The sequence below is a fragment of the Hypanus sabinus genome, chromosome 9 (assembly GCF_030144855.1).
Source record: "Hypanus sabinus isolate sHypSab1 chromosome 9, sHypSab1.hap1, whole genome shotgun sequence".
In the NCBI taxonomy this organism is placed as follows: Eukaryota; Metazoa; Chordata; class Chondrichthyes; order Myliobatiformes; family Dasyatidae; genus Hypanus; species Hypanus sabinus.
This window is the reverse complement of record NC_082714.1, coordinates 128,725,777-128,739,581: the sequence shown is the minus strand read 5'-3', so window position 1 is coordinate 128,739,581 and position 13,805 is coordinate 128,725,777. Positions and strand designations below refer to the sequence as shown.

At 42.3% G+C, this 13,805-nt stretch overlaps 1 protein-coding gene across 6 annotated transcripts in view; it reads right to left on the bottom strand.

The window, feature by feature from the left end:
* rtel1 (regulator of telomere elongation helicase 1) overlaps nt 1–13,805 on the bottom strand; it is a 194,472-nt gene that overhangs the window by 19,289 nt on the left and 161,378 nt on the right. For 5 of the 6 annotated variants that reach the window (XR_009514082.1, XM_059980542.1, XM_059980540.1 and 2 more), the window contains one exon: nt 7,399–7,451. Coding sequence is in view for 5 of the 6 variants with exons in the window: in XM_059980540.1 (XP_059836523.1) it covers nt 7,399–7,451 (53 nt within the window). In the remaining variant the exon portion in view is untranslated. Of the gene's footprint in view, nt 1–5,602; nt 7,452–13,805 lie in introns of those variants that run through there. The other variant, XM_059980541.1, reaches the window with a different exon arrangement.

The window sequence follows — 13,805 nt, the reverse complement described above, 5'->3', positions numbered from 1 at the left end:
ACTCCTAGGTCTCTTTGCATTTCTCCCTTACCTAACTCGACACCGTTCAGACAATACTCTGCCCTCTTGTTCCAGCTTCCAAAGTGGATAACTTCACATTTGTCCACATTGAATGACATCTGCCAAGTATCTGCCCACTCACTCAGCCTATCCAAGTCTCCCTGTATTCTCCTAACGTCCTCTTCGCATGTCACACTGCCACCCAGTTTAGTATCGTCAGCAAACTTGCTGATATAGTTTTCAATGCCCTCATCTAAATCGTTGACATAAATCGTAAAGAGCTGTGGTCCCAATACAGAGCCCTGTGGTACCCCACTAGTCACCTCCAGCCAGTCTGAGAAACACCCATTCACTGCTACCCTTTGCTTTCTATCTGCCAACCAGTTTTCTATCCATGTTGAAACCCTGCCCCCAATGCCATGAGCTCAGATTTTACTCACCAATCTCCTATGTGGCACCTTATCGAATGCCTTCTTAAAATCTAGGTACACAACATCTACTGGCTTACCCTTGCCTAACATCCTTGTTACACCCTCAAAAAACTCCAACAGATTAGTCAAGCATGATTTGCCCTTGGTAAATCCATGCTGGCTCGGCCTAATCCTATTTCTGCCATCTAGATGTGCCACTATTTCGTCCTTAATAATGGACTCGAGCATCTTCCCCATGACTGAAGTTAGGCTAACAGGGCGATAGTTCTCCGTTTTCTCCTTCCCTCCCTTCTTGAAAAGTGGGACAACATTAGCCACTCTCCAATCTTCAGGAACTGATCCTGAATCTAAGGAACATTGGAAAATGATTACCAATGCATCCGCAATTTCCTGAGCCACCTCTTTTAGAACCCTCGGATGCAGACCATCTGGACCCGGGGATTTATTAGCCTTCAGTCCTACCAGTCTACTCATCACAGTTTCTTTCCTAATGTCAATCTGTCTCAATTCCTCTGATATCTTATGACCCTGGCCCATCCATACATCTGGGAGATTGCTTGTGTCCTCCCTGGTGAAGACAGATCTAAAGTATGCATTAAACTCTGTTGCCATTTCCCTGTTTCCCATAACAATTTCTCCCAATTCATTCTTCAAGGGGCCAACATTGTTCTTAACTATCTTCTTTCTCTTCACATAGCTAAAAAAGCTTTTGCTATCCCCTTTTATATTCCTGGCTAAACTGAGCTCATACCTGATTTTTTCTCTCCGTATTGCTTTTTTAGTTAAGATCTGCTGTTCCTTAAAACTTTCCCAATCATCTGTATTCCCACTTATCTTAGCCCTGTCATACTTCTTTTTCTTTAATGCTGTACAATCTCTGACTTCCTTTGTCAACCACTGTGGCCCCTTCCCCCTCTTTGAATCCTTCCTTCTCATTGGAATGAACTGCATTTGCATCTTTTGTATTATGCCCAAGAATATCTGCCACTGCTGATCCACTGTCTTTCCTGCCAGGGCATCCGCCCATTTAACTTTGGCCAGCTCATCCCTCATGGCTCCGTAGTCTCCTTTATTTAATTGCAACACTGACACCTCTGATCTGCCCCTATCCCTCTCAAATTGTAGATAAAAACTTATCATGTTATGATCACTACTTCCTAATGGCTTCTTTACTTCAAGATCACTTATCAATTCCTGTTCATTACACATCACCAAGTCCAAAATAGCCTCGTTCCTGGTTGGCTCAAGCACAAGCTGTTCCAAAAATACATCCCTTAGACACTCCACAAACTCCCTATCCTGGGGTCCAGCACCTACCTGATTCTCCCAGTCCACCTGCATGTTGAAATCTCCCATAACGACTGCATTACCTTTAGCACATGCCAATGTTAACTCCCTAATCAACTTGTACCCAATATCCACACTACTGTTTGGGGGCCTGTACACAACACCCATTAGGGTCTTTTTACCCTTACTGTTCCTCAGCTCAATCCACACAGACTCTACTTCCCCTGTTCCCAAGTCACCTCTTGCTAAGGACTGAATCTCATTCCTCACCAACAGGGCCACCCCACCCCCTCTTCCCATATTTCTGTCTCTACGATAGCACGTATACCCTGGTACACTCAATTCCCAGGCCTGATCCCCTTGCAGCCATGTCTCCGTTATCCCAACAATATCGTAGTTCCCCATTTTCATCTGAGCTTCAAGCTCATCTGTCTTATTTCTGACACTACGCGCATTCAAGTATAGAATTCTTAGCCCATTCCTCCTCTCTTTGCTTAAAACACTGTCTACTGTACCTAACCCAGCTCCTTGAACTTCCATCGGGCAAATTGCACCCTGAATTTTGATGACCTTCTCAAGATCACCCAAACCTTGTACACATTTAACCCCATGCACCTTCTGACCAACCCTCTGGATCTGGATCCCTGCCCCCTGCACATCTAGTTTAAACCCCCCCGAGCAGCACTGGCAAATACTCCTGCAAGAATGTTAGTACCCCTCCGGTTCAGATGTAGACCATCCCTTCGAAACAGATCCCAATGTCCCTGGAACAAAGACCAATTATCCAAAAACCTGAACCCTTCCTTCCTGCACCATGCTCTCAGCCTCGTATTAATGTGCATAATCATTCTATTCTTCGCCTCACTCGCACGTGGCACAGGTAGCAATCCCGAGATTGTCACCCTGGAGGTCCTACCTTTCAGCTTCACTCCTAACTCCCTGAACTCTCTAAGCAGGACCCCCTCACTCACCTTACCTACATCATTGGTCCCTACATGGACCACTACATCTGGGTTCATGCCCTCACTCTCAAGAATAGCCTGCACCCGATCTGAGATGTCCCGGACCCTGGCACCAGGGAGGCAACATACCATCCGAGACTCCCGATCTGCCCCACAAAATCTCCTATCTGCCCCCCTAACTATAGAGTCCCCTAAAACTATCGCTCTCTTCTCTTCCCTCCTCCCCTTTCTAGTTGAGGGTTCAACCTCTGTGCCAGAGGCAGGACCACTACAACTAATTCCTGGTAGGTCATCCCCATCAAGAGTATCCAGTACGGTATACTTATTGTTAATGGGAATGGCCGCAGGGGTGCTCTGCTCTCTCTGCCTGCTCCCCCTGCCTCTCTTGACCGTCACCCATCTGCCTACTTCTTGGTTTTTTGGTGTGACTACCTCCTGATAACTCCTATCTATCTCTGCCTCCACCTCCCGAATGATCCGTAGTTCATCCAGCTCCTGCTCCAACTCCCTAACTCGGTCTGATAGGAGCTGCAGCTGGACGCACCTTTTGCAGGTGTGGTCATCAGGGACAACTGTGTTGACCCTGACCTCCCACATACTGCATACGGAGCACACCACTGCTCTGACTGTCTCTCCCATACCTGAACTGGATTAAAAGAATAAGTCTAAAAAGCACCTAGCAACCTTACCTTCTTCCCCTCAGCGAGCAATCACACAAGCTTACTGAAGTCCCCTTACGCCGAAGCCCACTTAGCCAAAGCCCAGGACTCTGCTTCCACGGACTCCGCTGCCCGCTCTGAAAAGAAGTCCTGCCTTTTAAAGTGCGCGCTCGACGCTGACGTCACTCGCGCCTGCGCAGTTCCCCCTGCTCCACAGGTATTGACCAGGTAGGCTTAAATCCTACCTACACGGTCGAATTCTCTGAGCTCCCAGCTGAATCACAAGCTGTAACTTGCTCCCGACAGGTTGCGTCACTGTCTGGAATAGAGACATTAATGTACAAGATCAGGAAAAAGCTGCAGAGGGTTGTAAATTCAGCTAGCTCCATCATGGACATGAGCCTTCCAACCATCGAGACCATGTTCAAAAGGCAGTGCCTCAGGAAAGGACCCATGATTAAAGACCCACACCATCCAGGACATGTCCTCTTCTCATCTCTACTGTCAGGGAAAAAGTATAGGATCTGAAGAGATACACTCAAAAGTTTTAGGAGCAGCTTCTTCCCCTCCGCCAACAGATTTGCGAACAGACCTTAGATGCCACCTCACTTTTTGCACAACTTATTTTTAAAAATAAATTACTTTTTGTAATTTGTAAATTTTTTATATATTGCATTGTATTGCTGCCACAAAATGAAGTTTACAACCTATAGTACATCAGTGATAATAAACTTCATTCTGATTCTGATACTGAGCATTCATACACAGTGCCTTGTTTTCAGGCCCCAACTCTTTGTTCACAAAAGTGAGCATTACAACCATGGATTTTTATCAATTTAGCTGTGAATCACATGTTCTGTTTTTCACAGTAGAGCCCCAAAAAAAAGAAAGTTGTAAAGCATGAAAAACAAAAATAACTGAAATGTTAGCAGTTCAAAAGTATTCACCCTGTTTGCTCAGTACTTAGTTCATCCACCTCTCGCAGTTACTGTATTACAGCCAGTAGTCTTCTTCGATAAGTCTCTATTAGCTTTGCACAATGTGTTGGGCCAAGATTTGTCCATTCCTCCATGCAAAATTGTCCAAGCTTAGTCGGTGAATGGCAGTGGACAGCAATCTTGAAGACTTGCCAGAGATGTTCGAACAGGTTAAGGTCATGACTCCGACTGGGCCATTCAAGGATTTCAATTTTCTTAATTTATACCCACTCCATGGCTGCTTTGGCATTGTGCTTTAGTTTGTTCTCCTGCTTAACTTTCTCCCATCCAGTTTTAGCTTTCTGGAAGAGACTAGCAGGTTTCAGAATCAGAATCTGGATTAATATCACTGATGTATGTTGTGAAATTTGTTACTTTTGTGGCAGCAGTACAATGCAATTCATGATAATAGAGAAAGAAATTGAAAGTTACAGTAAGTGTGTGTGTATGTATGTATGTATGTGTATGTAAAAAGTGGTGAGGTAGTGTTCATGGGTTTAGTGTTCATTCAGAAATTGCACGGCAAAGGGGAAGAAGCTGTTCTTGAATTGTTGAGTGTGTGCTTTCAGGCTTCTGTACCTCCTCCCTGATTGCAGCAATGAGAAGAGGGCATGTCCTGGATGGTGGGAGCCCTTTCCTTGATGAGGTTCTGGAGATTACAGAGGCTAGTGCCCATGATGGAGCTAATTTTTCAACTCTCTGCAGCTTGTTTTGATCCTGTGCAGTAGCCCCACCTAACCCCATACCAGACCAGACAGTGATACAGCCAGTAAAATGCTCTCCACAGTATACCCATAGAAATTTGCCAGTGTATTTGGTGACATACCAAATCTTCTCAAACTTCTAATGAAATATAGCTGCTGTCTTGTCTGCTTTACAGCTGCATCAATATGTTGGGTCCAGGTTACATCCTTAGAAATATTAACACCCAGGATCTCTTTCCACTTCTGTATGTTCCCTCGTCTTTTCCTTTCTTAAGTCCACAATCAGTTCTTTAGTCTTACTGATGTTTTTATCCAGGGTATCTTCATATTTAGCAGCATTTATCTTCCACCAATCCTGACCAGATTTCCAGCCCCTGCTGCTGAAAAGCATCCCCATGGCATGATGCTAACTCTACCATACCTTACAGTAGGGGTGGAGTTACCGGGCCAATGGCTGTGTTAGAATTATGACACACATACTGATTAATGTTGAAGCCACAAAGTTCCACTTTAATCTCATTCATCCACAAGAACTTTGACATACTTACAGAATCTTCTAAGTGATACTTCGCAAAGTCTTTACAGGCAAGGATATCCTTTTTTTAAGCCAGGGCTATTTCCTTGCCACTCTCCAATAACTACCCTTTTTGTGCAAGGTCTTAAAAATTGTGGAGCCATGAACTTCATCTCCAGTTGCAACCACTAGTTTCTGCAGATCACTCAGAATGATGGTTGGTGCCTTAGTCGCCTCTCTTACAGTGTCATGCTTCTCTGGTAATTAAGTATAGAGGGACAGCCTGAACAAGACAGTGTAGATGTGGTTTCATATTTTATCCACTTTTCACAATAGATTGCACTGAGCTCCAAGGTATGTTCAGTGCCTTTGAGATAGTCTTTTACCATTCCCCAGAATATGCTTCTTTATTATCAATTGCTTGATTTGTCTTGAATGCTCTTGTCTTAATTTTGGTTCAGTCTATTGAAAATCTATCATACTATTGGACCTTACCTTATTTATTCTTATGAATTAATTGAAAACAGGTGATCATCCAGTTTTCTACATCAACAAATTGGATAAGTTGGTAAGATAATATATTGCTCCTGAGGAAACTTAACATAGTAACATTGTCACATGGTGCAAGCAGAATCATCTGCAGCTTAATGTGAAAAAGACTAAGGAGCTGGTGGTGGACCTGAGGAGGGCTAAGGCTCCAGTGACCCCTGTTTCCATCCAAGGGGTCAGTGTGGACATGGTGGAGGATTACAAATACCAGGGGATACGAATGGACAATAAACTGGACTGGTCAAAGAACATTGAGGCTGTCTACAAGAAGGGTCAGAGCCGTCTCTATTTCCTGAAGAGACTGAGGTCCTTTAACATCTGCCGGATGATGCTCAGGATATTCTATGAGGCTGTGGTGGTCAGTGCTATCGTGTTTGCTGTTGTGTGCTGGGGCAGCAGGCTGAGGGTAGCAGACGCCAGCAGAATCAACAAACTTATTCGTAAGGCCAGTGATGTTGTGGGGGTGGAACTGGACTTTTGACGGTGGTGTCTGAAAAGAGGATGCTGTCCAAGTTGCATGCCATCTTGGACAATGACTCCCATCCACTCCATAATGTACTGGTTAGGCACAGGAGTACATTCAGCCAGAATTTAACACTGAGCGTCATAGGAATATTAGGAATTGATATATTCCTGTCTGTGGCCATCAAACTTTACAACTCTTCCCTCGGAGTGTCAGACACCCTGTGCCAATAGGCTGGTCCTGGACTTATTTCCACTTGGCAAGATTTACTTATTATTTAATTATTTATGGTTTTATATTGCTATACTTCTTCACTATACTTCATTGGTGCAGCTGTAACAAAACCCAGTTTCCCTCGGGATCAATAAAATATGTCTGTAGTAATTACCAAGCGGATGAATACTTTTTTCAGCTTCACAATTTGGTTTTAATTTTTGGTAAATTGTTAACAGGTTTCTTTTGATTTGACATGATGCATAATGTTTTGTATGTTAACTCAAAAATTCTACTTCAATATTTTAAATTTAGAAATTGAGACAGTAAAATGAGAAAATATTTGCTTTCTCAATGCAGTGTAAATGTTTTATGAAATCATAACTTAGGTGAAAAAATCAAAATGACAGTTATGCCACAAAATCATGTCAAAACATTCAGTGTACTTAGTAAAAATATTGTTTTTTGACCAAAATATTTATTATTCACATACTCTGTGCCTTTTACAAAAAAAATGATAATGGTTGCTACAAATTACAGTCCTACACTTTGACACTCTCTGAGAATCATATTCAAGCTGTATTCATTCATGAATGTCCGTCATAGCCTTGTGAATTATCTGTTTCAAAGAAAACTTGCCTCAAGTATCTTCTGGTGGTGGTTCCTTTGCATCGAGGGCACATTTTACTCTCCTGGAAGGATAGAAGGACAAAGAATAAGTTTGTAAACTGAACTGCATTTCAATATAGGTGTGTACATTAGACAGCTGAGAAAACAATGACGCTCTTTAATGCTCTCAACTTAATATGGCTTACAGTGCGAAATAATTGTAAATATTAGAATAAAAATATCAGTCAAGAATAGCATCAAAGTGATTTTCATGTTTTACAAATAATACTTAAAACAGCTTTATTTTTTCTTTTCAATGTAATTTATGTGTTTTCCAAAGGGAAAATTCTGCAGAAATGGAGAAAACAGATTAAATGCCGTGACCAATTGAACTGCAGTGCCCATAAAAAGTATTCCACCCCCCCCCCCCCCCCCCCCCGGGGAAGTTTTCATGATTTACTATTTTGCAACATTGAATCATAGTGGATTTAATTTGCTACTGATCAACAGAAAAAGACTCTTCTGAGTTAAAGTGAAAACAGATCTCCACAAAGTGATCTACATTAATTACAAATATAAAAGTATTCACCCTCTTCAAGTCAGTATTTGATAGATGCAGCTTTGGCAGCAGTTACAGCCTTGATTTTATGGATAGGTCTCTATCAGCTTTGCACATCTGAACACTGCAATTTTTAACTGTACTGTATAAGATTAGCTGTGTATTTCAAAACCTGGAAAAGGTTTTGTGAATAAAGTTCCTTTGGAACATTTAAGTATATGGTAATTATTGTGTTGCTTTATGTGCAATTTGATTGGAACTCTGTCAATACTACTTGTTTCCCCAGAACATTTCATACAACCCACATGCTGCTCCCAATTAAAGATTATGATTATTGACTGTAAAACCTTAAAGATCAAGAGAGTGTAGATCTAATGTACTCTAATGTACAGAGTTATTACAGACTTCATGATTGTTATCAATTTTTCATAATCTAACAACTTGTCTGGCATTTCACAATCCAGACAAAGCTTGTTTAACATTAACAGGAACTGCTATTCCACTGAAACACCATTGAAACATTATACGTCATGAACATAATATAATACCTGGAACTTAACTGGCAAGTGCAAGTAAGGAACATTCCAAACAATATGTACTTTGTTTTGGATTTAACTATTTAAATTGCATCCATAGACTGGAGAGTATTAGCTATAAGGAGAGGTTGGACAAATTAGTTTTTTTCTGGAAGGTCTTACACTAAGATCTGATATAAAATTATGAAGGTCATAGGTAGGTCAGATAGTCATTTAGTCTAGGTGCAAGTGTCAATAGAACAGAAGGCATAGATTAGCAGCATCTCCATGACGACCAAAACCTTGTCGTGGTTTGGAGGCTTGGGTGCCTCAATGATCCAGATGGCTATGTTGGCTGCAGTCAGTGCTTTATGCTTTGGCTCTTGGTTGGGTCACTTATGCCAAACAGATGAAAGAGTAGAGGACATACTAAGAGTGGCTCACAAGTCCTCCAGGCTCAGGGGTTCAGATCAGGAGAACACTGATAGGAAAACAAACTTGTTACTGAATCAATAGTGACAAAACCTTCTACAACTGAGTGCAATGGTATTCCCAAATCTCTACCTGGGACTTGCATGACTGAAAACCAAGGAAGCTATCACATGATGAAGAAAGCCATGAAAACTGTCAGAAATGTATGACCTTCATTGATGCCCTAAATGCCAGAGGCAGGAGCCTGTAACGTGGTGCCAGAGGCAGCTAAACAAGAAGATATGATACCAATTGCTTGCATCCATTTACAAATAGGATACAGACCATGTTCATGCAAATGTAATTAGTTACATTGGCCTGTAGCTATGCAGTACTTTTGTATGTTCTGTTGTAGGCCATAAGACATAGGAGCAGAATTAGAAAATAGAGCAGCCCATCGAGTCTACTCTGCAATTTCATCATGGCTGATTATTTTTTCTTCTCAACCCCATTCTCATGCCTTCCTGGAATGTTCAGAATAACCAAAAACCTATCAACCTCTGTCTTCAATACATCTGAAGACCTAGCCTATAATACCATGGGTTCATAGCTTGTTAAGCAGCCTCATGTGTGGCATCTTGTCAAAGGCCTTCTGAAAATCCAAGTACAGAACCTCAAGTGATTCTGCTTTATCTATCCTGCTTGTTATTTACTTCAAAGAATTCCAACATATCTTTTCAGGCAAGATTTTCCCTAAGGGAATGATGCTGGCTTTGGTCTACTTTATCATGTGCCTCCAAGCACCCTGAGACCTGATCCTTAATAATCAACTCCAACATCTTCTAACCACTGAGATCAGATTAAATGGTCTATAATTTCTAGGGGGTAGTCCATCTGATCCAGGTGATTTATCTACCTTCAGACCTTTCAGATTCCCAAACATCTTTCCCCTGGTAATAGAAACTGCACTCACTTCTGCTCCCACACATTCTCAAACTTCTGGCATATTGCTAATATTTTCCACAGTGAAGGTTGATGCAAAATATTTATTCAGTTTGTCCACCATTTCTGTGTTTCCATTCTACCTCTCCAGCACCATTTTCCAGCTGTCCAATATCTGCTCTAGCCTCTTTCACACTTTATATACCCGAAAAAGTAACCGCTCTTTTGCTTTTATGGTGTAGTTGACTTCCTTTGCCTGCCACAGTTGCATCATCCTGCCTTTCGAATACTTTTTCTTTGGGATGTATCTATCCTCCGTCTTCTGCATTGCTCTCGGAAACTCCAGCCATTGCTGTTCAATGAATATCCTTGCAGGTGTCCCTTTCCAATTAACTTCAGCCAGCTCCTCTCTCATGCCTCTATAATTTCCCTTACTCCACTGTAATATTTATACTTCTGACTTCAGCTTCTATCTCAAATTTCGGGGTGATTTCTATCATATTATGATCACTGACTCACAAGGGGTCCTTTACCTTAAGCTCACTAATTAAATACGGTTTATTACACAACACCCTATCCAGAATAGCTTCACTCTAGTCAGCTCAACCACAAATGATCTCTCTTAGGGTACAGTTATGTGTTTTATACAAGAGTTTTCTTCTGACCTCAATGAATTAAAAAAAGTAACAATGCTATGTACCCTTATTCCAAAACACATAGGATGAAAAAGATAATTAATCCTACATTATCCTATTGGATACTGATAGGCTTGGATAGAGTGGTTGCTTCTATTAGGAGCAGAATCTAGCATAAGAAGGCAGAGACTCAGAATAAAAGAGATGAGGAGAAATTTCTTAGATAAAGGGTGGAACTCTGCAGAACTCATTGCCACAGAGGGCTGTAAAGGACATGTCTTTGGGTTTGTTTCAGGCAGAGATTGATAGGTTGTTGTTTGATAATGGGATTATTGATTATGGAGAGAAGGTAGGAGAATGGGGTTGATTAAAAATAATTCATGATTGAATTGTGGAGCAGACTCAATGGACCAAAAGACCCACTTCTGCTCCTCTATTTTATTGTCTAATGGGGGACATACATCTAAGGTACACTTGGGAACCAGTGTCAATGTGTGACAGCTGCACTTTCAACTTTTTAAAACTCTCCCAACATGCATGGAACTATATAAAGTTAAAGAATGGTGTCCATTTCGTCACTAGATCTAAATAGGCCAATAGTGAGAAAAATCCAATTCCACTGCCTGATTCTTCTTCTGGAGACCTGCATTTAGTAGCTTGAAGTATTTATCCAATTTCTCTTGAAAAGATGCAATATCCCTTGCCTCAAACATTTATTAAGTTCAAGTTTATTATCATTTAAGCATATACATGTATACTGTCAAACAAAACAATGTTTCTCCAAATCAGGGTGTAAAGCACCGTAGTGCATACAACACACAATAACTTATGAAAGTAAAGATAAAATCTACAGATGAATTACACATAAATAAAATAAGTGCTAAATTAAATATCATAAGATAGAGAACAGATTAACCAGTTTGAATGCAATGCGGCAGGGAATTCAGAAGCCTGAGAGAACAAGCTGTTTCTCATCCTGACTGTTCTTGTTTTTATGCATCGGAGTCTCTTGCCTGCTGGTAGAAAATCAAAGAGTATGCTGGATGGATGGGCAGGATCCTTAATAATACTAAGGACCAGGTATACACAGTGCTCCTGATAAATGTCCCCAATGGATGGAAGGGAGACCCCAATGATCCTCTCAGCCGTTTCTCGCAGTCCTTTGTGAGGACTTCTGGTCCAATGCTCAGCTGCTCACATACCTGATGGAGATGCAACTTGTCAGGACGCACTCAATGTGCTCTTATAAAATTCAATTAAGATGACAAGGGTGGGTGAGAAGGAGCTTCTCCTTAGGAAACGGAGGCACTGCTGTGCCTTCTTGTTCAGGGAGGTGATATTAAGAGACCAGATGAGGTTATCTGTGATGTGAACTCCCAGGAACTTGATGCACATAACTCTCTCCATGCATTTGCAGAAGGGAATGGTTCATCTGCACCTTCTTGAAGTCCACAACGATTTCCTTGGTCTTCTCCATGTTCAAACTTAGGGTTTGCATCTCACACCAATCCACCAGCTGCTCTACTTCCACTCCGTACTCCGTCTTATCGTTTCATTTGCAAACACGATGGCACAGTTTGAGCTGAATCCTGTGATACAATCATGGATCAGCAGTGTGCTGAACACACAGCCCGGGGGAACGCTCGTGTTCAGCATAATAGGACTAGAGACGTTGTTACCCACACACATTGACTGTGGCCTTTCTGTTAAAAATTCCAGGAGCCAGTTGCAGTGGGAGGTGTTGAGACCCCAGCACTGACAGTTTCCCCATTAGTCTCTGGGGTATGATGGTGTTAAACATCGAACTGAAGTCTATAAAATAGCAGCTTGGTATTTGAGACCCCATTTTCCAGGTAGGGACATGACAGAGTGGAGGCAGAAGTTACTGCATTGTAGTGCATCAACTTGAGCAATAAGCAAACTGGAAAGGGTTCATTGTAGCTGGGAGGAAGACTTTAATGCACTCCATGACTAGTGCTCAAACCATTTCACATTGGTTATGTTAATACCACTGGACTATAGTCATTTAGAGAGATTACTGTCACCTTCTTTGGCACTGGAATGATAATTGCCGCCTTAAAAACCAAGGGGATAACGTACTGTTCCAGAGTGATGTTGAATCCATTAGCACCTCAGTTAGGTGGTCTTTCAGAACCCAACCTTGTATATTATTGGGCTCCATAGCTTTGCATGGGTTGACTCTGGCCAGGGTCATCCTCACCTCAGCTTCAGCCAAACGGAGTGTCTGCTCCCTGGGGGAAGGTACGTGAACCTCACAGGCACCTTGATCTGTGCATCAGACCAGGCATAAAATACATACAGCCTCTCAGGGAGTGAAGCATCCTGGTCACTGACGTGCAGGGTAGCCTTGAAGTCTGTAATCCTCTGAATTCCCTGCCACAGGCGCCTCGTGTCTCTGGTATTGGAGAAGTGGCTATAAATTCTTTGAGAATGCTCCCATTTCGCTGTCCTAATGGAGTGGAAAAGCAGTTCTTGCTTCCCTGACAGCTGTCACATCCTTCAATTTAAAGGCAGTATCACAATCCCTCAGCCATGCACGGACCTCTGCAGTTAAGCCATGGCTTCTGATTTGCCCTCACCTTTGTGTGCTTGTGATGTTAACATCCTCAGTACACCTCTCTGTGTAGCTGGTCACGGAATCCATATATTCCTTGATGTTAACGTGGTTGCCATTGGTAACAGCCTCCCTGAACCTTCTCCAGTTTTTGTTTTCAAAGCAGTCCTGCAGTACTGCCATTGCCCCCTCAGGCCAGGTTTTCACCACTTTAGAACCAGTTTGGCCCTTTGATCAGTCGTTTGTAAGCTGGAATTAGCATTACAGATAAGTGATCCTAGAGCCCAATGTGGGGATGGGGAGTTGCTTTATATGCACCTATGTTAGTATAAACCAGGTCTAGTGCATTTTCACCTCTGGTAGCAGAACCAACATTCTGGTGGAATTTAGGCAGGACTGTTTTTAGGTTTGCATGGTTAAAATCACCAGAGACAAGGAAGATTTGAAAGTCACTGATGCACTGCAGAGCTCACGCAGTGCCTTGCCAGCATTAGTGGGGGGGGGGGGGGTAGGGGGAGATATATACACTTACCAACACAACTGTGAACTCCCTCGGTATATAAAAGTCTGCATTTCACAAAAATGAACTCAATTATTGGTGAACAGTGGGATGCCACTGTTAAACCATCCGTACACCAGTTTTCATTTAGATATATGCAGATACTGCCACCACAGGTCTTGCCTGAGATCGCTGGGCTCCTGTCACCCTGAAACACGCTGAAACCTTCCACCTGGATGGCCGCACCTGGCATCAAGTCCTGAAGCCAAGTTTCCGTGAGAATTAGTGTGCAGATGTTCTT